The sequence below is a fragment of the Neophocaena asiaeorientalis genome, unplaced genomic scaffold (assembly GCF_003031525.2).
Source record: "Neophocaena asiaeorientalis asiaeorientalis breed wild unplaced genomic scaffold, Neophocaena_asiaeorientalis_V1.1 scaffold5, whole genome shotgun sequence".
Classification (NCBI taxonomy): Eukaryota; Metazoa; Chordata; class Mammalia; order Artiodactyla; family Phocoenidae; genus Neophocaena; species Neophocaena asiaeorientalis.
In genome coordinates, this window is record NW_020174698.1 from 7,090,494 (window position 1) to 7,116,447 (window position 25,954).

Sequence of the window (25,954 nt, forward strand, 5' to 3'; positions counted from 1 at the left end):
TATGAAGGCAGCCTAGCATCCTGCCTAACAAGACAGTGCTTTTTCTTTAATATTGCCAGCATGTCAGTAGATTCCAAATTGGTTAAGATTAGATACATCAGTGAGTCTTCTCAATCCTCTATCAAAATGGCAAGGCTAAGTCCCAGGAGAGGGATCTAGAAAACAATTCTTTTAAAAGATTAATTCATCCTTTTACTTCTTAATCCAAAGGAAAATGGAAAGAAATGAATGGATTAAAAAAATCCAGATTCTTTTTATTCAACTGTCATTCCATGAACAGTTTTGAGAGCATGATATATGCCAGAGAGTGTTCAGTTATAGCTGCAGGTGAAATTTTATGTTAGAAGAGATAAAGGTCTGCCACTGTTTTCAGATCTGTTGGGGTCAAATACTTTGAAAAGAACAAAGGTAAGTTTGTTTCTGGTGAGGAAGTTTTTTTTTTTTAAATGCTAAATACAGGTTTGTGCCATCATATGAGCTGAATTCACTGTAGGGAAGAGTGATCTGTTTGCCATGTTAAATATTAAGAAAGAAACGAGAGAGAAAGGGAGAGAAAGGAAGGAGAGAAGGAAAGAAGGGAAGTAGGAAGGAAGGGAGAAAGGAAGGAATGGATGGAAGGCTCTGTTTTAGCTCTAGCTTCATTAGCACTCTAAAAAAGGCAGAAGCTGCCTATCATTTCTTGAGGAGAGAACTCTCTCTTGTCTGAGGAAAAGGAGACAAAAATAACTCAGACTTGATCTGCTCATGTTAGTCCGTTGTAAAATATCACTTTCATAGAACATGTTGCAAAGAAGAAGAGAACCAAAATTTTCCCAGGCTCTGGTCTCTCAGTGAGCTGTTTCTTCTGTGCCCCAATTCCACTAGAAAATCCTTGGCACTTCCGTGATTTATGGCAGCCGGATGTCTAAACCATGGTTTGTGGATCAGGTTGGGTGGACTGTACAATCATATGGTATTAGTATTTGAAGAAACTCTAGATATGCCCTAGTGTAATGCACTTATTGTATAGTTGAGAGACTGATGCTTTGAGACTTTAACTTACTCACACTAGTACTTCTAGTTAGTGGCACAGTTGTCGTTAAGACCAAGGACCCCTGACTCCCAGTAAAGATCTCATTCCACTGTACCATTCTGCCCTTAAAAATCTTAAATAGTTTAAGTTATCTAAATTTTATTTGATTATATGGGCAATGATCATTCATTAAAAAACAAAAAGAAGGATCATTCCCCGTTCTGCTTCTTAGAAGTCTCCTTTCAGAGTTGTCACACTTGATTTCATGCGTGTGCATCAACTTGCATCAACTTGACTTACTCCGCCATGGTCAAACTCCCACCCTGTGCTCCCAGATTCAGATGAAAGAGCCTCTAAGACTCACCTCCAAAGCAGTCATGTTTTTCTGGTTTTCTGCAGATAAGAGATTAGCTTCTTTGATTTTATCTGTGGCTTCTCTCAACAGGTCCCAAGCATCATCAACCTTGCTTTTGTAGTCTGCCAGTTTCTCCCGGAGATCCTTCTCCATTTCTTCATTTTTCCCTCGGGATTCTCCAAACAGCTTCTTCACTTTCTTCAGAAGGGCTTCTGCAGCTCTATAACCACCCCAGGCCAATAAGAGACAATAAGCCCTTGCCACTGCCTCAGGGTTTATTGGTATTAAACAGTGTTACAAAGAAATGCTAACATTAAAAGTATGGAAAAATTAAAAACAATATTTAAGGCAGATTGACTGTGTGCTAAACCAAGTTGAAAACTGATAGCTGAAAAGTGGCAAGAGCATTTATAACTAAAACTAAAGAAGAAAAAACTCCACACATTTAAAATTGATTAGTAATATAACATTTTCATTTGGAAGGGATCTCATGTTATTCTCATAATCTGGCTGATGAAATCAGTTTTATGATTTACTTCACACACCAAAAATAAAATCTACCTGATTAACCATGAGATATTTTCACTGTTACTTTGAATATAAGATATGAATATTGATATGTTTGGTTAGAAACTGTGACTATAGCGCCATGCTGTTGACATGCTGGTATGATATAATTTTGACCTACTTTTCTTTTCCTTTGAACTGAGTGTTCTGGGAGTTTCCTGGATTCAACTTAATGGTTTTCCTAAAGTGATAATATCTGAGCCCTTTAAGGAAGGTTAAATATTTGAAAAACAGTAGTTCTCAAACTAAAAGGCATCATAATTCCCTGAAGAAGTTGCCAAAACAGATTGCTGGGCCCCATCCCAAAAGTTTCTGATTCAGTAGGTCTAGGGTGGGGTTTGATAATTTGTATTTCTAACAAGTTCTTAGGTGTTGCTAATGTTGCTGATTTAGTATATATTATTTGATTATTAATAACACCATCACTTTGAAGTTAGCTGACTATGAATGTAAAAATGTATTTTTTTATTGAGTATACGGTCACAGGAATTCATTGGCATTGTAAAATCACTATCATTAGTCACAACCTCAAATTCCCAAACTTTATTTCATAGTATTAGGCATGTATTATTTGACAATTCTTCTATTCAGTATTTCCTGAGATGACAAAATGTATAGGATGGCCTGTTAAATTCATAACTTTATTTATCCAAAGATATTTTTATTAAAACAAAAATAATTAATAGCTCTAAAGGCCCTAATAATGGAAATTAATAAAGCAAGACCATTAGCCTAATTGCAGAAGGGACAGCACCAAAAAAAGATCATATACTTGATTATTTATATATAGGTATAAACATGCCTTTGATCCGTTTTAGAGCAAGACAAATTATAACTAAGTAGATGAAAAATAAATAAAGAACAAAGTATCTCCTACTGATATGTGATGGAAAATTTAGAAATCTCTAAACAACAATTTGGAAAGCTCAGCTTATCAAATGAAAAAGTAATAGAGCTTCTACTCACACCAACTCATCTTCAGCAACTTCCTTTTGTGTGTCTAGATTTTTCCTCCTCAGTTCTGTCATCATCTTATCAACTTCATTCTGAAGCTCTTGCAAATTTCTCTCAAAGGCCTTGTCTTGAATTCCTAGAGTTTCATTTAGTTTTACAGCTTTTTCACTTACAGCTGCAGGGGGTAAAACAAATTTTGCAAATTAGTAAACTAAATGCCACATGCAAAAATGGCACCCAGCATCTGCTCTTCCCCACCATCTCTAAGAGAAACGTTGTTTGTCATGGGTGTTCCTGCTGGGAAACAGAGAGGCAGTTGCTATAACAATCCATAACAAACAAGGAAATGTGACATATTTCTTCATATTATATTGCTTTTAGGGGGACACAGTAATTAAAACACAGTGTTTCTACCCCAAAAGGGAGAAATAAAGTAAACAAATAGCTCAAACCTTCTTCAGGTTAAGGTAAAAAAATGAGACATGTAGCATAACACTTGGAAGCTGAAAATGCAAGGTCTGCATTGCCGATAAGACACAATCATATTCAATTTTAAAACCCTGAGTATAGAAACACTATCAGTGATGAGATCTCTCAAAACGAACCTGCCCTTGTACTTCCACACAGTTCTGTGTTGATCTGTGTAAAGGAATGAGGAAAGGAGCCCCTATCTACAGACAGGCGTTATGCATTAGGGCTCACAGATACCCTCCAGCAATAACAGCCATCCTAAGAGTCTGTGTTTATTATGCACTAAATAGGTTTTCAAACTGTGCTCTTTGGAATCTTAGGATTCTCCAGGCGCTTCAGGTATTCTACAAATGATATCTATTCTGCCAAGAATCTGTTTTATAGGTTGGTGCTCTGGGCAAGTTTTCATTTGAAAAAAGAATTCTGTGTCAAATAATAGTTTGAAAAATTGGTGAACTGAAACATGTACACAGTTCTACCTTAGTTTTAGACCAACTTTTCCTGAAGTGTGTTCTATGGAGCATTAATTTAGCAAGATGAAGAGAGGTGTTTTTCTGAACTCTTTTATCTTCTGAACACTATTTCTATTATATAATATTACCTATGAAAATCCCCAGAATAAAGGCTATGGGTTGGCCAAGAGACATTTTCTACCATTCAAAGCTGTATCCTAAGACCTCTTTAAGACCTAAAGAATTTTCAAAACTCATTTCTATTCTTGGAGAAACTTTTCTGATTAACACTGGTGGGGGCTGTTTCAAGGGTCATATGAACAGAGCTCCTGAAAAAAGTGCACATAGTTAGGCGAAGTAGACCAGCCATGGGGATGTGACATGGTGGGTTAGTACAGTGGTTCTGAAATGTGGTCCCCAAATTAGCAACCTCAGATCACCCGGGAACTTCTTAGAAATGTATATTCTCAGGTCCCATCACAGACCTAATTGAGTCAAAAAGTCTGGGGTGTGGAACAGCAATTTGTGTTTTTAACAAGCCCTCCAGGATCTTCTGATGTACCTAGAGTTTGAGAATCTTGGGTTAGTAGAAGAAATTGAGTTTCAATCTCTAATTCTACCCTTTCCAAAATGCATCTTTCTAATTCTTTTTTAATGATAAATGTCTTTGGTTAGAAAATTGCTGCAGTCAACCTGTTATTTCTGATAACCATAGTTTAATCTGCAGAACAATCTAAATCAGGTCTTTTAAAGAACAAATATGGCCATTCTTAGCCCTGTGGTAGAAATTATTGCTCAGGTGCTATTCTTAGAAGTAGGTGAGGGTGCCTACTTTCTGGCTGACTACTTCATAGTCATCCCTTGACATATGCCAAAGAACCTTCTTAAGATTCCACCACTATGATTAGTAAGATATCACCTAGGCCATGTCATTCTTGTTAAGGAAACATGGTAACCATGGACTATTGATTGGAAAGCTTCTTGGTCCAGCAGACTATGGGGAAGCCATGCTAGAATGTTGATGATGAAATGTAAGAAGGTTTCTACTCTTTAGATTTCAAAAAAGGTAGCAGTAGATTTGGCTCTACTGACGATACAGCCCCATCCTTTGGTCTGAGTGCATGCCTATCTGTACAGTTGATTTTAACCGATTGTAGCGTGTAAGTAACCAATGACATCATTTGTCTTCACATTTTTTTTTAAATGAAAGGGATAAGCCCCACTTTCTAACCTGACAAAGCTGTATGTTTTTCCATTATTAAATGAATACATAAATGAACTTTGCTTAAAGACATTTTTGGAAATTTGATGGAATTTAGGTCCTGGGCCTAGGTGGTATTGAGGAAGGAAGGAATGTGAGATGCAGCCTCACTATTTCTTTTGTGGTCTAATCTCACAGCTAAATTTCTACAGAGAAGAATTTGGTGGAAAAAGAATGATGGAGTGAGAAAAGGAAAAGATGGATTGCATCATTTCTTTTAAATGAAAGCAATATGTAAGCAACCAGAAGAAATTATTAGGGTACACAAAAACTGCTTTAGCAAAATGATGCTATATTAAGAAAGCATTATTATTTTAATAGAAGAGGTCTGATTGCTCTTTTGCTTCTATACATGGAATTTGGAACTTCTCTGAGTACTTTTAAACTAAAGATAAATGTGTTATGTAGTCTATTATTCCAAGATATACACTATCACTTCAGTATGTTTTCAACAGTATTAAAAATACTTGCAACATAAACACATCTTTTCAATTTAATTATCTTTTCTTTCTAACTTATTACAAAGGGAATTTAAAGTCGTTTAAAAGTATCTTTAAAACAAGATAAAATAAATATAAAAGGAAATGGAGCAAAGATAAAAAAAATTAACGTAAATCAGGCAAAGAGTTACTAGACAGAAATGCATATGCTGGAATGCCCAGGGCAGTGGATCCTACATCTAGTGTTAAGCAGCTCAGTAGCCAATGCATCAGGATAAAAAGGAGTATTTTAAGAGGTAGACAGTATCTATAACATACAAACTAAATAAATAAATTCCTCAGGAGAAGCAGAGCTGTTTTTCATGTTGAACCTGAGAAAAATATCCTATAATGGGTAAATTTATCATGAATGACTAATACTATTGAGACCTGAAGAACAGGAAAGAAGGGTGTCCAGCATTTCTTAAGTCTTATTATACATCAGAACGTATGCTAATGGTTTATATAGACATCCAAGCCTTGTTATATATACGTAAACGCTTTATGATTTAACTCTGGCATATTCAAATTTGAATTTTCATGAAATTTTAATAGTTAGATTAATTCTGTCAAAGTTCTTTTACAAAGAGCTGTGGTTACCATTTTTGTTATCATTTACGTTAGTACCTGGTGGAAGAAGAGAGTAGTATTCATTTTGTCCTCGGGTATAGGATCACAGCTATCCACATGGCACTTCACATGAATTAGAAAAAGGTGCCCCATTTGGACAGACACAGCCAGACCACCTGACTGATGCACAGTGTAGGAAATGGGAGACACCTTTGATGACATAACCCCTTTCTTTGATAGACAGATTGTGGATGGTGAGCCAAGCCTGGGTTAAATATCATCTCCACTCTGCCCCCTGCTGGTGCCTTTGTGGCACGCACAAAGATGTAGATAAAGTAGGCAGTGCCGGTACTGGAGTCTATCGGAAACGTGTATTAGGATTTATTATGTAGCAACGTTTGATTGAAATGATCAAGATTAGTTCCTAGGATAGGCTGCTGGGTGTTAGTGTTTGAGACTGAGTTGGAAGGAAAAGGAAGGTCCCTGGAGTACTGACTAATGTCTTCAGGGATCCAGGTAGAGTGAATCTGTTCTATCTGCAATGGGATTTTTTTGGTGGGAGGAAGGGAGGGTGGACACTTTCAAATAACATTACTGGAAAATAAAAACAGGGAAAGGACAACAACTTCATCTAGCAGAGGAGAAACCACAACGAGTTAACTGAGATTTTTTTTGGTAGGAGTAACTTCTGTTTCGGATCCTGACACGTCTTGCCTGAGATTATGCCTCAGATTGAAACTCTGTTGTTTCTTGCTGTGGGGAATCTTTGGAAGTTTCTGCCTCTTCTTGGCCAGTGATTCCTAAGACTGACCTGTCAGGATATGCCTCGAAGGTTCTCACGTCCTGATTTATTTGGCTATATTAGAAAGCAAAGTATCTAAAATGTATAACATTACAGAGTAATAAAAATGTTTTATTTTTAAAGCAAAAAGAAAACACTTTTTCCTATTTTCTCAACATGCATGCATGTTTATCATATATTAGCAGATATTTAAGAACTAATGTTTTGTTGTTTTGTTTTTTGAGGTTTTTTTTTTTCTTTCTTTTTGCATTATCTGTTTTCTTTGAGTTTCTTAATCTGGGCTTTTGCCTAAAAATGGCTTCCACTTTGATTCTCAAATCAGATTGGTAGATGCCAAGAACTAACCCCTTGAGAATTGTGGACTAAATGCAGTAGAGCTTCTGGTAAGGTAGCACATCCAAATCCCAAGCAACCGATGTTCATTAAAAACTGGTACCAAGTATGTAAAAGCCATTTTGAGAAATTAAAGTGCTGCTTTAAGGTACTGAGCAGAACGATAAAATTAACTTTTTTTAAAAAAATCAAGGACCTTTTAAATAGTTCTGAATACAAAAACAGCACCATAGCAGAGGATAAGTTGCCCATTAACTAATTTAATCATATTTGATCACAATAGCCATTCCTCAAGGATCAGAGCATTCATAAAGGAATGCATTCAATTGACTGCTATTTCGTACTTATAATTCCTAATTCATTGACTTCTGTCACAAATTTAACACTGTAGGCTGTAGATTCTCAGTTGATAATGGGCTTGAATATCTTGATCAAAAAACTTTTTAAAAATCCAACCCTCAAATTTAGAAATGTCATCTCTTACTAGAGAACTTCCAGTCCCGTGCAATCCTTTTTTTCTTTTCCTGTTAGGAGAAATAATGATTAAATTGTGAGTTTTCTAATACCTTCTGCGTGCTGGGCCAGGTCCTTAATGAATTCTCCTAAGGAGTTTGCTCTCGTGTTGGTCCTCTCTGCATCCTGTCCAGTTTGCTCTCCATCTGCTGTCACTTTGGTAGCCTAATGAACCAAATTCGGGAAAAGCATAATTAATAGAGATGATGAAGCTACAGCTAGATAAGCTCTCACCGGCTGCATTTTCTTTCAAATATTACTTTGAGCCAAAGGAAATTGATGAATTATTGATCAGATGTACTGGAAATGATGCCCGTGCTCAAATATACAATTAAACTTTATTACTTCTTCCATTAAATGGAAATCAGAGAGCTGTATTTGGTCTTTTTAAAACCCTCATTGTACGCAATGGCACAGTAGAAGCCATAAAGCAGAATTATTTTTAAGGTACTATTGCCAAAAGTCTTTAATGGATTCTTCAGCCTGCACATGTTGCAGTTTTGTCCATATTTTATTTACTGAAAAAGTGTGGAGTGTAGCAATGATCTCTCAAAAGAGGCACAGACAACCTGTCTCAATCAGCTTGATCCTATAGATTCGGTTTAGATCAATACATTAATGAAAGAAACAAAGAAAGGGAATGCTTAGCTACTAAGTAGTAAATGCTTGTTTTATAACACTGTAAAGATCTAGTAAAATGTTAAAGAAGAATAAATGTTAACTTTCCCCATACGACATCACCAAAAAAGATTCCAGTAATCACAGGACCATATATCACTATCAACAAAATAGAACAGAACTCTACAACAGCCCCACCTCCCAAAGAATGTCCTCATGTTGTTTCACCCTTATTCACATTGAAAATATCACTTGACACAATGGAATCCATTTAATGTGTTCATAGTTAAGATATACCATATGTAATCAAATGGCATGTGTAACATTACAAGTTTCAGATACTACAAGGCTTAGAGCACCTTGTAATAGGTTTATACTTCGTTTTTTAATGTGTATGCATATGCTAATAAATGTGACTTCCTTTTCTAAAAAATAGGGATAATCTAACTACAGAAAATGAATCAAAGAATCACAAACTGCCTCAATACAATTTAAATAAAGGTTCAAGCTGGCGGAATATTAATACTCCACAATCTTGTACCAGAGTGCTTGCATTTTAGACATGCCCGGAGAATCTAAATTGTTTTATACGTAAACGGATTTTAAATAGAACTTAAGATAGAACTAACTGTCTGGCCAGCACAGAACATGGTAGGAGGCGCTGCAGGAATTATAGTGCATTTTATGATTTCCCAGGGGGCAATAAGAGGTTTAATTCATGAAAGTTTTCAAGGTTTTAAATAAAAGGTAGAATATGAAGTCCAACCATTATCATCTAAATTCTCAACCTTCAAATATTATCACCACAAATAAAAGAATGAAAGGAAAAGAATCCAATGGAAGTTTAAAAAATTCCTCTTTATAGTTTCAGTATATATACAAAATGATTTGGCGTGTGTTAATCAATATATTAGAATGCTCTGGATTAACTCTTCCAAAACATTAATATTGGAATGATTTTCACTTTTAAATTTGAGGTCCAGTTGGGTCAAGGAACTCCACACATACACACCACACAAATGTATGCTCACATAATTTTTTAAATGTTGCTTTTGAATTACTAAGGTCAGCTGCTTGAGATGTTGGTCATCTAAACTGCTTTAGATGTTTGTCTAGTCTGGATTTTACTGTGTTCTATAATATCTCTACTATTTTCACATACCACAGAATACTATAAGGGATTTGATCTACATTATTATCATCTTTCAATATCTTAAGAATTAATATACCACCAGCACTAGTATCACTTACTATACAGAAAATATACATTATAATTTGAACTAAAATTTATTTCTTGCTTCATCAATATCTTATTTACATTACTAAAAGGTAATAATTCCCATAAATCTCATACCATCGAGCTTTCCAACTCTTGTATGCTCAAAGCATCTAATTTCTTGAAAATAAATGTATACTGATACACTCTCCTTTTAAAATTCTGGATGATCAAGATAATATTCATTGCCTTGACTTCTATTTATCAAATTAATTTATACATAAATGTGTAAGAGTCATTGTTAACACACTCAGTACCAATAACATGAGTACTCCAATATTAAGATGTGAAGAATTCTACATGACCCATGGTAAGAAGTAAGTCAAAAATGTTATAATTAAGACCCTATGCAATCAGCTTCCCTGGCTTCCTTTTACATGTAATACGCCAATCTCTTCCCTTCTTAGGGTCTTCTCATATTCTGTTGTCTTTGCCTGGAATGAGCTTCTGCTCAGCACTTTAGTGGCTGGATCCTTGTCATCCATCAGCTTTCAGTTTAATAAGTATCTCTTCTTGGTGTGGCCATCCCCAGGGCACCTATCTAGGTTTCTCAGCTTCCTGCAGAAGAATATTTCCTTCATAGCTCCATGCATTTTAGAATTACTATTTACGTGTTGGCATACCTATGTAATGGCTACCTGACTAAAAAGTAAGCTCTAAGAGGACAAAAATTTGGTCTGTTGGCTCATCACTTTATATCCAGCTTCTAGTATGATATCTCACTTACAGCAAATATTGAATGAATGTTGCTAAATATATGACTAAACAATTTCCTAACTAATCTTGTCAACATTATTGCCATTCTTATTGCCTACTTATTGCCTACCTTTCCAGAAAGAGCTTTGTTCACACTATTGCTCCCTAACTCCCCTCCAATTATCCAAAATAAATCCAGCCCCCAAGATGATTCGCTTCCAACTTCACCTTCTCTGTGAAGGCATCCCCAATGATTTTGACCCATACGCTCCTTTCTTAGATTTTCAAAAACAACTATCATTACCACTATTCGTGACTGTTGTAGGTAATTATTTTTTTAGGTGTTTCGTCATATCTATTGAATCGCAATCCTTGGGGGCTAGGGTTATATCTTATCTCTTTTTTATTCCTCCGAGTGCCAGGAACAGTGCCTGGCAAACTGTAAGGGGTCAAGGATGTTTGGTGATTGACTGATGTAGTAATAATCAAACAAACTATTCCTTTGAAGTTCTAAAGCCTGGTGGAGAAAGAAAAATCTCTTTCCATATGCCTTTCTGATACCATTCAAACTGGCCATATGCCTGGTGTTTTGCTTACCGGTGAATGTGGATGGCTGGGCAATTTTTCTGGACATTTTTCACAGCCTTATAGGAAGCTGCTGCTGAAGGGCTACAGCTGAGTGCTTAGGAGGAGAGCCAGGCCTGAGCGCCTCTGGTCCCAACCACGCTGCATTCTAGTCACTGGCCTTCTGGTAATTCAAAACTAGCCTGCGATTGCACACCAAATACCACGCTGGTGGGGGTGAGTGGAGGTAGGGGCCGGGGGTGGGCAGAAATCTTTATGGCCAGCACAGTACTTACTAAGGGAGAAGATAGCCTTCCTTCTGCACAGACAACAAGAGCTTCCTCTCTTGGCTGCACTCCAGGAGAGGAGGAGATGTGAGATTCCTGGACCAAAAGGCATTGACTTATGATATTAGCCCTCTAAGAGGCGGGTTACACAGTCAGGCTCAGCTGTACCCCAGATTGATATGCGTGTTCAGAGGGCTGACAATACTCTTGTGTTTCGTTTACTCTTCCTGCCTTTAGAGATACATAGAGGGCATGATCCCTATCTTCACACTGGTGAGGATGAAGGTATAAAGAGGTTAAGTGACTTATCTGAACTCACACATATAGGAAATAGGGGACAAGACACAAATTTTCTGTCTCACAGCCTCGTATGCTGTCTGTATTAAACATTAACTTAGGTTTGGCTAACATTCAGGAGGACTGGGAAGATACTTGAAAAAGTTAAGCATTCTGGGTGGGAGGAGGGACACGGCTCCAGCTTTTATGTATTTTAAGTGCATAAGCTTTAGGTTTTAGTAAACATATTTAAAGATCCATATCAGAATATCATATAGATACATTAAAAAAAATATCATGTCCCTGGTGGCCCAGTGGTTAAGACTCTGCCTTCCAATGCAGGGGGTGCAGGTTTGATCCCTGGTCGAGAAACTAGGATCCCACATGCTGTGCGACGTGGTTAAAAAAAACAAAAATTCCTGTCTCATTACACAGTAATGAAGTTGAAGAGTCACCTTGTCAAAACCACCCAGGAGAGACTCCATAAAGGAAGGCAATTACAAATACACTATCACCTATGGGGAGTGGTGATAGTGTAAAAAGTGAAATTTACAAAAATCAGTTTCAACCAGGACAGGCTATTGATAATGTTACAGATGAAGGCTAAGTAGTACATGATAGGAGCTGTCTGCCTGATTCAGTTTGGCTCTCCTTGTATTTTATTAACTTGCCATCCCCATCCCTTAGTCAGCTTCCTTCTAACTCACTATTATCTTGTCCTCTGAGTATTTGACAAATGTCTTCTCATTTATCCTAATATGTTGTACAATCTTCCTTTCATTCTCTATCTTAGAGTTTCTTATTTTTACTTTCTCTTACCTCTGTTCTACATATTTCCAGTGTTCCTTTGTAAATGATAGCTCACACACTGCTTTGCATGTATCTCTCTTACCTTTGATTATCTTTTTTTACATTCAAGTTCACTCAACTAGGTATTTTTTCCTTTTATTTTTCTTTTATTTTCTTTGTGGGTTTTTTTTTTTGAGTATTTATATCTAGGCAGCACGCCTTACCATTAGGCACACATTCATTTACTTCTGAACAATGTAGCTATTACTTTCTTACTTTAGCTCAAGCAGTTCTCACTGTGCCTCTTGAAATCTGCACATAATTTTCTTGGTTGGATATTACTAGTGTCTTTCATTTTCCGCCTTCTTTATGTTAAAACTAGAACCTAATGGAGCAAATCTAACTACTGAGTAGACAACATTGCTTAGATGCCATCCACCTTTGCATTTGCAGAGGTTTTCTGCTGAATTTAAATTTGAGATCTAATCATTTACATGATATTCTTTAGGGTCATCTTCAAACACTACCGGTTCTGTATATCCAAGGGTCAGTGAAGTACTAGGACAAGCTACTAGGACAGACAGCGCACAAAGAGAGAGACAATCAACTGACCCTGGGGAATGATAGTAAGTCAGTTCTATGTGAAATTTCTCCTTAAATATTTCAGGCATCAGTTTTGAAAGTTCCAAATGAACAAATGTGACTTGCTATACATTATCTCTCTCTCTTTTTAAAAAATTTTATTTTATTTACTTATTTTTTATACAGCAACTTCTTATTATCTATTCTATACATATTAGTGTATACATGTCAATCCCAATCTCCCAATTCATCCCACCACCACCACCACCTCCACTTTCCTCCCTTGGTGTCCTTACATTTGTTCTCTACATCTGTGTGTCTATTTCTGCCTTACATAACAGTTCATCTGTACCATTTTTCTAGATTCCACATATATGAATTAATATATGATATTTATTTTTCTCTTTCTGACTTACTTTACTCTGTATGACAGTCTCTAGGTCTATCCACGTCTCTACAAATTCTCTCTCTTTTAAAATATAACAGCAGAAATGAAAAACATTGTTGGCAATTTAACCTTTTAAAACTATAAATAAGGCATTGTAAATATATCTATATATATGTGTGTTTATATATATATAGTAGGCACTTAAATCATTTAAAAACTAGTTTCATCATTTTGGAAATGCCTCATCTTCATTTAAATTTGATTTCCAATATACAGTAAGAAACAAGGTAGATAATGCTAAATTTTGATATTTTATATAGTTCAGTCTATTACATTGCATTTACCCCTTATGAAATATAAACAGTTAAGAGATGTTTATCAAAGCAAGCAAAATATTCAACTCAATATAATTATATGCCTGGTTTTAGTGCATTTTAGAGAAATTCAAAATTAATGCTTATTGTGGGTTTCTATACCTTTCAGTTATTTTTATGCTATTTTTAAAATTATTCACAATTAGTTAATTAAACAAATACTGACTGAACACCTACTATATACATGATACTGGTGATACTGTGGTAAGGGGGAAAAAACCCCACACTTCCTGCTCTTTTGGAGTTTATAGTCTGGTGGGATAGAGAGGTATTTGTTTAATGATCATGAAAATAAATTATAACCACAAGCTGAAGAAAAAGCACAGTGGTATAACACAATTATAAGAGGAATCACATCACACCTGGAATATCACAGACTTGCGGTAGACTTCGAGGAGCTGAGCTTTAGAAAGTGAATTGGAATTAACAGAAGTTAACAAGATGTAGGAGGAAGGGATTTACTTCAAGGCTAAAGAAAACATGTCCGGAAAGGCTCTGCGGGACAAAGTAACTGAAGGATACCATGGCTGGAGTACAGATGGCCAGGGTCAAAGGAAGGGATTTACTTCAAGGCTAAAGAAAACATGTCCGGAAAGGCTCTGCGGGACAAAGTAACTGAAGGATACCATGGCTGGAGTACAGATGGCCAGGGTCAAAGTGGTGTGAGATGTGGCCAAAGTGAGACTTTGGCCTTTATCTGAAGGGCAATGAGAAGCCAGGGGGACGAGTTTAAGCATGAGGGTGCCATGTTCAGATTTGGGGTTGCAAAAGTGCATTCTGGCTATACCTTGGAGAACAATCGAAGGAAAATAAGAATAAAAGCTGGACTAGCTAGAAAGCTAATATGGTAATCCCAAACTAAGGGCTGGATGAGAGTAGGGTAGTGAATATGAGATCTATACACAGAAGTGGAACCCACTGTATTTGGTAATGGGTTAAATAAGTGGGAGGATGAGAAGGAAGAAAGTGGCATCCAAGAAGACTTCGAGGTTTCTGGCTTATGTGTTCAATGCATCAGGGTCCAGATAACCAGAGCATGAGTTGGGGAAGAGATGAGGCTGGGGAATTAAGACCATGAGGAAAGAGCATCACGTGTCAATGAACAAAATGGAGAATTTGAAGGAGGAGAGTGATGTGATCAGATCTGTGATTTAGAAAGTCCACTCTGCTATAGGGATAATAATTGTTTGGAGTTAGATAAAGCTTAGGAAGAGAGGTAATAGAAGACCTCTGAATTGGTTGGGGTAGAATGAAGAGCAACCATTCAGTTCTATTTTGGGAGACTGGTAAATATTGGAGGATAAATCATTGAGGTGCTCTAAACAGAAGAAAGTATGGGTTTTAAGAGGAAGACGGTGAGTTTAATTTGAGATGTCCAGTTGATAGTTAGGTACATAGGACTGAAACAGGAGAATGAAGTCTGTCTTGAGAATATGGACTTATTAATCATAAACATATATGTGGCGATAAAAGCCAAAAGAGAGGGTTTACAAAGTGAGAAGAGGTGTGGACTGAGGACTGGACCCCAAGAAAATCGACTTTTGAGGGATGGGCAGAGGAAGAGCTTGAAAATGAAAGGTCTGAGAATTGAGATAAAAGCAGAGAGGAGAGTATGTTAAGAAGGAAGATAGGGTCAAAAGTGGCAATTGCTGTAGGAAGTTCAAGTAAAATCAAGTTTCCACTGGATTTAGTGACCAGCTTGTCATTGATTACCTAGTTGAAATAGTTTTAGTAGCAGGCTGGGAGTGGAAATCTAGACTACAGTGGAGTGAGAAGTGAAAGCAGACCAAGTCTTTGAAAAAAATTGGCTGTGAAATGGAAGAGGGAGGTAAGGACAGTAGCTACAGAGGTATATGGAGTTGTCATCAAAAACATCTCAATATTCCACACTAATCATACTGTCTGACAGTATGAACATGTAACATATGATTGTCATATTCAAAAAACATTCCAAGGGGGAAATGGAATGACAATACATTAAAATACATTGAAAAAGATACATAATTATGCAACATTTTGCATATGTAATATTTGACATTAACTTATATAAAATAAATGTTTAAAATGTTAATCTGGGGGAGGAATATTATTCTCTTTACCAAGGGCTATCAGAGAACTAAACTGCTTCATGAAAAAGATAAGCACAAAATATACAAGCACTTGCAGGACAGAAGGCAGCTCACACCAGCTATGCAGGATCAGACTTGCCAGATGTTTTAACAAACATAAAGAATGTACTAGTCGGGCTTCCCTGGTGGCACAGTGGTTGAGAGTCCGCCTGCCGATGCAGGGGACACGGGTTCGTGCCCCGGTCCGGGAAGATCCCACATGCCGCGGAGCAGCTGGGCCCGTGAGCCATGGCCGCTGAGCCTGTGCATCCGGAGCCTGTGCTCCGCAACGAGAGAGGCCACAACAGTGAGAGGCCCGCGTACCGCAAAAAAAATAAAATAAAATAAAAGAATGTGCTAGTCGTAAAGTGACTCGCCAGCTAACAAAGTAGAGGAAAGGATTCTCAAAAAGATTGGCTGCAGCAGTGAAAGCACTTTCCAGAGGAAAGGGAACTGGAAGCACCGGGTACCTCTAGGCTCATCATAGTTTTCAATCTTAGCCGACGTCAGAATCATCTGGAAGCTCTTGAAAGTCCCAATGCTCATACTGTGCCTCTGACCAAATACATCACAACCTTTGGGGGTGAGACTGGGCACCACGTAACTCTAATGTGCACCCCTAGTTTAGGCACTATCTCCTCTAACGCAGCCATGGATAACAGGAAGTCATGGCCCCTGCACTTCTACTCTGGGCCCAACTGCTGAATCATTCATGGCTGTGAGGTAAAGGTACCGGGGGTCTCAGCCAATATTAGTGGATATTTATGTCGTCTAGTCCTCTAGTTATGATTACAAGTGTATCAATACACCTTTTGATTATCACGCTGATTGACCACAGGCAAAGAAAGAATTGATCATTTTGAATATTGAAGGTCTCCATGACAGTCCTGTTTCTGGTGGGGACAAGGTTAATAAATAAGCGAGGATTTCTAGTTCCTCTCCATCCTCACTTGATCAAGGAGATACTTACTTTTAGAAGTCTTATTTCTAGGCTTTCTATGTTACAAAATCTGAAGAATGGGCAGATAAAAATGGTATTGAAGTGTGGAGAGGGGGAAAAAGAGTAATGTTCCAGTGGAGCAATCTGGCAAATGCTACCTCAGTCAGGTGATCAAGATCAACATCAACAGTAATAAGACATATTGATTGCATGGGTTCTTAATATGACGTGATAAAATGATACATTATCTCTGTGGTCTTCCCTACAAAAACCTATATGTCTATTCTGATCATGAGAAAAACATGAGGCAAACCCCAACTGAGGGACATCCTGCAAAATACATGAACTTGTCAAAACTGTCAAAATCATCAAAAACAAGGAAAGTCTAAGAAACTGGCACATTCTAGAAGCCATAGCCTAAGAAGACACGATGACTTAATGTAATATCCTGGATAGGATCCTGAAACAATAAAAGGACATTAAGTAAAACTGAAGAAAAAGCAGAGTCTTTAGTTAATAATAATCAATATTAGTGCATTTGTTGTGATAGATAGATCATACCAAGATATTAGTAGGGGAAAGTGGGTATGGAGTATATGGGAAATCTCTGTACTATCTTTGCAACAACTTTTCTGTAAATCTAAAACTATTTTAAAATAAAAAAGTTTATTATTGGAGGGCTTCCCTGGTGGCGCAGTGGTTGAGAGTCCGCCTGCCGATGCAGGGGACATGGGTTTGTGCCCTGGTCTGGGAAGATCCCACATGCCGCAGAGCGGCTGGACCCGTGAGCCATGGCTGCTGAGCCTGCGCGTCTGGAGCCTGTGCTCCGCAACGGGCGAGGCCACAACACTGAGAGGCCCGCGTACCACAAAAAAAAAAAAAAAAATTCTCAACATAGTATGTCACTAGGGAATTGTAAATTAAAACTAGAATGAGATATTACTACATACCTACTAGAATGGCCAAAATTCAGAACACTGACAACACCAAATGCTGGTGAGGATTTGGAGCAATAGGAACTCTTACTCATTGCTGCTGGGAATGCAAAATGGTACAGCCACTTTGGAAGACAGTTTGGAGATTTCTTACAAAACTAAACACACTCTTCCCATATGATCCAGCAATTGCACTCTTTGGTTTTCATACAAATGAATTGAAAACTTATATACTTGGATGTTTATAGCAGCTTTATTCATATTGCCAAAGCTTAAGAGCAACCAAGGTGTCCTTCAGTAGGTGAATGGATAAATAAACTTGGTACATCCAGAAAATGAAATACTACTCAGCACTAAAAAGAAATGAGCTATCAAGCCATCAAAAGACATTGAGGAAACATAAATGTATACTACTAAGTGAAAAAAGCCAATCTGAAAAGGTTACATAATGTATAACTCCAGCTATATGATATACAGAGACAGTAAAAAGATCAGTGGTTGCCAGGGGTTAAGGAAAGGGAGAGGTGAATAGGCAGACCATGGAGGACTTTTAGGGCAGTGAAACCACTCGCAATGATACTATAAAGGTGGAGACATGTCATTAAACATTTGTCAAAATCTATAGAATATACAATACCAAGAGTGAACCCTAAAGTAAACTATAGGCTTTGAGTGATGATGATTCGTCAGTGTAGATTCATCTATTGGAACAAACGTATCACTCTGGTGGAGGATGTTGATAATGCGGGAGGCTGTGCTTGTCTTGGGGCAGGGGGCATATGGGAAATTTCGATATTCTCCAATCAATTTTGCTTTAAACTTCTCAAAAATACAAAGTCCATTTAAAAAAATTTAGTATGTGAGAGTCTGCTGGAAAGATGAAAGGATGCCAGTTAAGAAGTTATAAGGTAATAATAATAATAATATTAAAGGCTCAGATCATTTGGCTGTAATCAGCTCAGTGAGAGCAACAACAGTGTCAGTTTTGCTTATACCTCTTTCCCAGTGTCTGTCATTCTGTTATAGTGTCTAGAATATATTTGACCCTTAGTAAGGATTAATTAAATGAATGAATGAATGAAAGGCCTCTGTTCCATGGAATTTTCCCTAGTTATCCTTAACATTAAATTAATATTAAATTAATCCATGTGTGTATTTCTCAGGTACATTCCTTTATTTTATTTCATGCTGTGTTACATATTTACTTGCACTTGTCCCATATTACCCTCCACATACCTAAATACTTATATACCCACACACACACACACACATTCGAGATTGCAACTTCCTTGAAGACAGACTGAGCCTCATTTTTATCTTTCATCTGCCAACACTTAGCGCTTGGGCTTTGTATGTGGTGAACATTCATATGTGCTGTTGAATTGAGATTACTTTGGCATGATCTGTTTAAAAATTCTTATTTAGTGTATTCACATAACCAATACAAAATTGTTAATTATTGAATTGATATGAGATAATTTGTACTCATTAATCTGATTAATATCTAACTACATTTGGCAAGAAACTCTGTTCTGTATTTGTACATTCCACATTGCTGATAGGAGATTCTGAAAATGTGTTTAGTACGCTATTTGTAACATCGGGGCCATTGTTTAGCATCACGTGCTCAGAATCCCATTTGATTTCCCTGTGGAAATTCTCCTAAGCCAGCAGCAGCTTAGGTGGAAATGGTACTGGATCAGTGGGAATCTGGAATCTGGGTCCTACTTAGGTCCTTGAATTTGGTGAAGTACGCGGCCATTGCTAATTCATTTCACTATCATGGCCTGAGGGATTTCTTCTTTAAAAAATGGACTAGATAATCTGTAAGAACCTTCTAGCTCCAATATTTTTTGTCATTTAAAGTTCTCTGATAATCAAACTGGATCCCTAAATTCCAGGCCAGTTTTCCAGTTCATGCATTTTTCTGGCCACAAGATGGCAGACTTTATGCTGTTTTCTTCATTCTGTATCAGGGAAAAGAACCTTAACCCTCTTGCAGTTTTGAAAATTAAAAACTCCCAATATCTTAAAAAGTCTGATAAACGCAACATGGACTTTACATTATGACTCTAAAAAGTGTCTTGAATGCTTTGGATTTTCATGATAAAGGACATTTCCTCTTTTGTGGGGGGATAATGATTTAGGCTGTATTTCTATACAAACACAAAAATCTTATGATGAGATCCAAGAGACTACAAGTATTTTCATTTGTTTTTCTTTTTCCTTACATATCAGAGCCAGGACTTTGGGGATCCAGAATCAATAAAAACTTTACCATGGAAGCTACTGGATAGAGTACTCAAAATATACTGTCATTCTGATATTTTTAGCCATTGTCCTTGACACTTCCCAAGTATGTATCCCAATCTTTTCTTGTGCTACTGGGTTCTCAGATTTTATCTGTGGCAGAAGTAGCAAGTCAAAAATACATCTATTTCATGCACCAAATTGGGATTTAGGAAGAACAAGATTTGCATTTCAGAAATTTGAAGTAATTTTCCTTAATTATACATAATCTATCTGCTTTAAGAAGAAGCATGATTTTGCCAACTTACCCTGGTCAGAAGTTCATTCATTTCTGTCACCAGCGTGTTCAGATTGCCTTCTGCCAACTGAATGAGCCTCTCTGGGGCCCGCTGAGGTGAGAGCAAATGCTGAAAAAGATTTCATTCCATATGTTTTAGAGTAAATGGTCTTGCAGCGATCATGGGTTGAACATTTAACAGAACACATTTTTTTCTTTATATACAAAGAACTTAGCCTTCTCACCTTCAGAGAAGAGAGAAAGAAACTATTTCAGCTGGGCACTTACAAAGCACCGCGTAGAGTAATCTGGCAAATAATACAAACTGCTGCAATTTATTGAGACATTACTATGTTCCAGGTCTTTTTGTTTTGTTTTGTTTTTCATTGAGCTCTTACAATAGTTCTATGAGATAAATGCTATTTCATTTTGTATATAGAAAACTGTGGCTTAAAGAGACTTAAAAATTTATACAAGATTGCACAGCCAGTAAGGGGTAGAGTCAAGATGAACCTTGTCTGAGTCTTTAAGGCTCCCATTCTAATCAACAGAGATACAGTTCACAGGTTTATTACCTCTTTCTTTGAGGACAGGAGCCCTGACAGAAGGACCTGGCCAGACACTAACTAACTGCATGGCATCAATGTTGTAGGAGCTGCCCTGGCACTCACAGATGTGCCATTTTCCTCTCCTATTAAACATAATCAATCTCACCAAACACTAACAGTAGACAGCATCACTCTGTGAGAGTGATGAATGAAACAAAAGATGACGCCACTCCATAATCTTATCTAAATGCAGACGAAATCATGGTCTCTGTGCAGACCACAAAAGTACCTCAAATCCCATTTTCTGGCTAATATGAGTGGCCACTGCCTCCTTACTAACTGTAGCTTTAGCCTCCCTTTTTCTTCCCTCCTTCTAGATAAGATTCATTAGAATACTTAATTATGGAATTATTCCCACTTTCTAATAGTACCCAGTCCAACACAAACTCCTGCTTCCTTGAATCTGCCCTCAAATTCCCTAGCACAAACCCCCAATACTCTAAGTGATTCCTAATGCCCTGTTATTGAGACAGCCCCAATTCCCCACACTGTGCAGTACCCCTTGTTGCAACAAGTTAGTAAACCCAACTTTATTCTATCACATGTGTGTTTCTGGTCATCTCTGGCTGGAACCCAGGGAGCACTGATACAGTTAAAGGAACTGAACAAAGAGGGCACATGACTTGCTTAAGGATTTAGAATATCAAAGTGGGGTTCCAAATATCCAGATATTAAACAAGTTATGGAAGAAGAACACAAACAGAATCAAGAAAGACTGGAATTTAAGGAAAATCAAGGTCATTCTGACCAATACCCAGCCGTAAGGAAACAGGTGACTGAACCCCAGGCTTGGTTGATGTCCACAGATTGGAACCTCTTTCAGAGGGCCCTTCAGTACTTCATCCACTGCTTAAGTTATTACTTTAAAATTATTTTATGTCCTACTGAAGTATTTCCTTCTCTAGTTTAATTTTCTTTCTTTGTATTCCTTCCATACATGATAACTGGTCAGCATTTTCTTCATTAGAACTCTTTGCACTCCTGAATGCTGGGCCTACAAAGTAAACTCGGATTTCTCTGCCTGGCTTTCATGATTGTCCTTCGTATCATCTAGCCCCACTGAAGTCTCCAGCCTTATCTTTCACTAGCAGGCCTGACTTCTAATGTCTGCTGGACAGGCCTCGCTCATCCACACCTCTGCCTCTGCACATGTGGCTCTCCTAGATTCAGTGGCAAGAGTATGTAAGGATGGGCTGGGGGTCAAGGAGACCTTGCTACTGGTGGACTGAGCCCTTCTCTCTCTGAGCTGTGTGAAGGTAGTTTCATTCTCACAGGCCCTAAAGTTAAACTACCTCCTTCCACGTCCCAGCTCTGTACCTAGTAGCCATGTAACCTTGTCTCTGTGCCTCAGTGTCCCTACCCGGCTATCTGAGACAAACATAGCTAATACAGTACTCCTTTCCTACTTCTTGGAGTTTCTGTAAAATCTATGTATGATAAATCACATAAGACTTTAGTCAATTGTCTAGCACAGAGATACTCATCAATAAATGTTATTCTTGCTATCATTATGATTGGTTTCTTCTTCTGGTAAATAAGGATAATAATACTTACTTTGAAGGCTGTGGTCTAAATTAAAGAATATATTCCCTAGAAGAATGTCCACCAGTGCCTAGTGAATAAATCTTAGGTTTCTTCCTCCAGTCTTCACCAATAATTCTCTGCCTATTGAAATTGTTTCTATCCTTCAAGTTCTAACACAAATTACACTTTCATTAATGATGTATTCCCTGGTTACTCTGGATCTCATCTATTTCTCCAGTCTTTGAACTCTACTGTATGTCAAATGTCTATAAAGCACGTGGTAATTATGTATTTTTGCTAATTGTTTAACTATTTTTAAACCACATAGACTCTAAGCTTCCTAAGGGTAGTGACTGCATTATAGGGGTCATGAAACCCCTGGGGAACCAAGTGCAATATTGGGGCTTTCCAGAGTTTCTTAATAAATATCCAGTAATTGACTGATAGTGTATAAGGAGTCGCTTTTCATCTTTTTTTTATTCAGGTGAAACAACTCCAATTTCCTTAACATTTCCTCTTTATCCCATTAACTACGGAAAGCTTTAACGATGTCTTAGAATAGTGTTTCTCTTACAACAAAATTAGTTCTTGTTGAAGTACTTTCAAAAATCTCCTCATTCTCTAGTACAAAATTTTCACCTTGTGTTTTCATTTTGACAGTAAACTTAAATGTTAATGTAAGCATTTCTGGAACCCAGGCTGGGCACCTGAGAGATGCACTTGATCTTAGCACCTACATTTGCATGCCTGTTTGATCATATGGCAGATTGAGCACATAAATCACTTGTCAAGTGATGCCAAATGTCATTTCAGGACCCCTCACAAAGGGTTCTCTAGTTCAAATTGTGGAAAGGTAGGAGAACCGAGTTACCACATGTCGCATGCTGATGAAAGAACCTATGTGGAAGTAGTCAGTGTGATATTCTTGTTGCAAGTAGCAATTTGCTTTCAGCAAAAATCATCTGTTATTTTATATTAATGTTTTTAATTTGAATTTTATTGTTTTTTAGGCTTTTGTAAAGATTAATTTGTTTTGATTTTATAGAGCTATTAAGTATAAGGAGTTCATATCTGATTTTATGTTTGCACATATTTAAGGAACATAATAAAATTGATTTAGGCCAAACACTGGGGGTACATGAGCTTCTTTTTCCATAAGAGCAATCAGTAAATTATAGTTCTCAAGTTTGAAAAACACTGGTTTAGAACGTCTTTGAATTTCCCTAATGGCTGCCTGCCTTGATTTGGGACAAAGGGAAAAGCATTTACCGATTACGGCAATTACCCCTTTGGAAGCTTTTGTCATTTTTCCCCTGGCTCTTGCTGTTACTGCTCCAACCTACCTTGAGTTCCTGAGTCATATTTTCAAGACCATACAGAATTTTATAAGGAGCGGGCAGTGGGCCAGTGAGGTTGATGCTCGTGGCCATCTGTTCCAGGCGAGCCAAGTCACCGAGAAGAAGGCCGGTGCATTCATCTCCACAAACTGTGAAAGGGAAACAGCAAAGAATATTTACTTCTGCTAAGCATCCCAGGCAGATGTGCAAAGATTTCAGCTATGAAATGTTTTATGGCCTAAGTATTATCCTGTGAAAGATGATGTTTCTCATCTCAGATAATTAATGCTTTCAAACGGATGACGGTTGATAAAAGATGAAAAGAACAACAAAAGAGCAGACATTCCTGTTGCCCAGAACCTGAAATAGGGATGATGATATAAACTGAGGAACCAAAGAGGACGACCAAATGGATTTTGAGGGTAAACGAGCGTACTGCCTAAGTACTAAAGGAGAGGTAAAACATGGACTATAACATTATAAATGCCCCAGAGAGTCGCACGTGAACAATCTAGAGGAAATCTGTAATTGGCAATAAAATATGCTTTGGAATCTAAAAATGTATACATTGCCCCATTAGATTGCAATGTGGATTGTCTATAGCAATTAGGTCTCTACGTGCTTCAGGTATTACATATTCAAAAACTGTATGACTCTTTAGCTTGACATCTATTGAGAAGAATATTTTTAAAAGTCAAAAGAACTCTTCTTTTTACAATTTTTTTGTCGTGATGAAATGTATTTATTTATTACTTACTTGTTCACTTACTTATGCATTCGCCAACTCTTCCTCTTTAACTATTCAGCACATTATCACTCATGATTAGATGCAGTCCCACAAATTCCTACTTTGATGATTAACCTAATCCTGTTTTGTGGATAAATAATTGCCAAAAGCCAGGAAAACTTTATTCTTGAAGTAGCCAAGAGTGCTAGTGTTCTACCTATATTTTTTCAATGATTAGAAAGGGGGACTATTCAAATTTAGTGGTAGTGGAAGGGGGTTGGACGGTAGTAGGGTGGTGGAGAGAAACAATGGTTTCTTCACCATTATCACTTGAATCTCATAAATAGTAAAATTTCTAAAATTAAAAGATATTGATTCTTTTGGAGGCTTTATAAAATATACCTATTCAGTTTGGATTTTTAGTTCAAAATTTTTTTTCACTCTTTGCATCAGAGTAATGAGATGTAGCTCTCCATGCCAAGAAGCACGTGCTACCATATTTATGATATGCGTTCGTGCATAGTTACAATTTCTAGCTTACGTTCTGCAGATAGAGGTATAAAAACTATACACATGTTAGAAGAGAGGAAAATATATAACATGAAAAATACTGAGACTTGGAGCAGCTTTGGATCATGCCCCATACTGGCAAGAATTCAATTAGTTCTCTAAACAGGACTCCCCTGAGCTGCCTAATGGAGAGAAAACCATTAACTGAAGCTTGTAAACAAAGAGAAGTAGTACAGAGAGTGATTCTGTGATGGGACAGCAGTTAGAGGTGAGTTACAATATCCCTTCACAGGGATTAAACCGCCCCAGCAGGGCTTTTAATAAATCAGCTCCTTGCAGGTGACACCTGTAAGTGTTGAGTGTCACCTGCAGGGGCGCTGTAAGCTCCTGATGCCTTGCAAGCTGAGTGAACAAAGAGGCTTTGGGAGCTGGAGGTGGAATCTGAAACTAGAGCTGGATCTCTTCCTCTTCTAGCCAGAACGAAAGAGAATTTGCTCTGCATGGAAACTAAGTAAAAGGAAAAGAACGCTGTGGCTTCAAACCCTCAGTTCAATGCAAGTGCTTGAGAAGCTTCAACAGACCTCTTGACATGAAGTAACTGTAGAAAACACAACCTGGAACACAATTAGGTACCAAATTGACTATGTCTAAACACCAACACCCTGTCTGATGCTCACACTTGAGTGGGTTTCAGAATCATCTGAGGGCTTTCTTAAATCACAGGAGGCTGGGCCATACCCCTAGCAGTTCTGATTCAAGAGGTGATCGAATCACCTGGTTTCTGATTCTCTGACTGATCATGTGCTTTTCCAACAAACTCCCAGGTGAACACTGATACTCTGGTCTGAGCACCACACTTTGAATAACTACTAGATCAACAGCAATGGCATGACCTGGGAGCTTGTTAGAAATACATAATCTTGGGCTCTATCCTAGATCTAGTGAAACAGATCTAGTGTTTCAGAAAGATTCCCATGGGACCTATGCATGTTCATGTTTGAAAAGCACTACTGTAAGTCACTGGTTCTCCATCTTGGCTGCATACAAATCATGGCGATTTACAAAATACAGGTATCTAGGTGTTTCCCCTACCCACCTGCAGAGAATCTGATTTGATGG

The 25,954-nt window shown here is 37.6% G+C and overlaps 1 protein-coding gene across 1 annotated transcript in view; it reads right to left on the minus strand.

The window, feature by feature from the left end:
* The window catches only part of LAMA2 (laminin subunit alpha 2), a 588,138-nt gene that overhangs the window by 107,983 nt on the left and 454,201 nt on the right, over positions 1-25,954 (minus strand). The window contains exons 36-40 of the mRNA XM_024759015.1: positions 23,605-23,747; positions 20,161-20,259; positions 7,823-7,934; positions 2,901-3,063; positions 1,377-1,587 (exon numbers count right to left, since the gene is read on the minus strand). Coding sequence (XP_024614783.1) covers positions 1,377-1,587; positions 2,901-3,063; positions 7,823-7,934; positions 20,161-20,259; positions 23,605-23,747 — 728 coding nt within the window. The remainder of the gene's footprint in view (positions 1-1,376; positions 1,588-2,900; positions 3,064-7,822; positions 7,935-20,160; positions 20,260-23,604; positions 23,748-25,954) is intronic.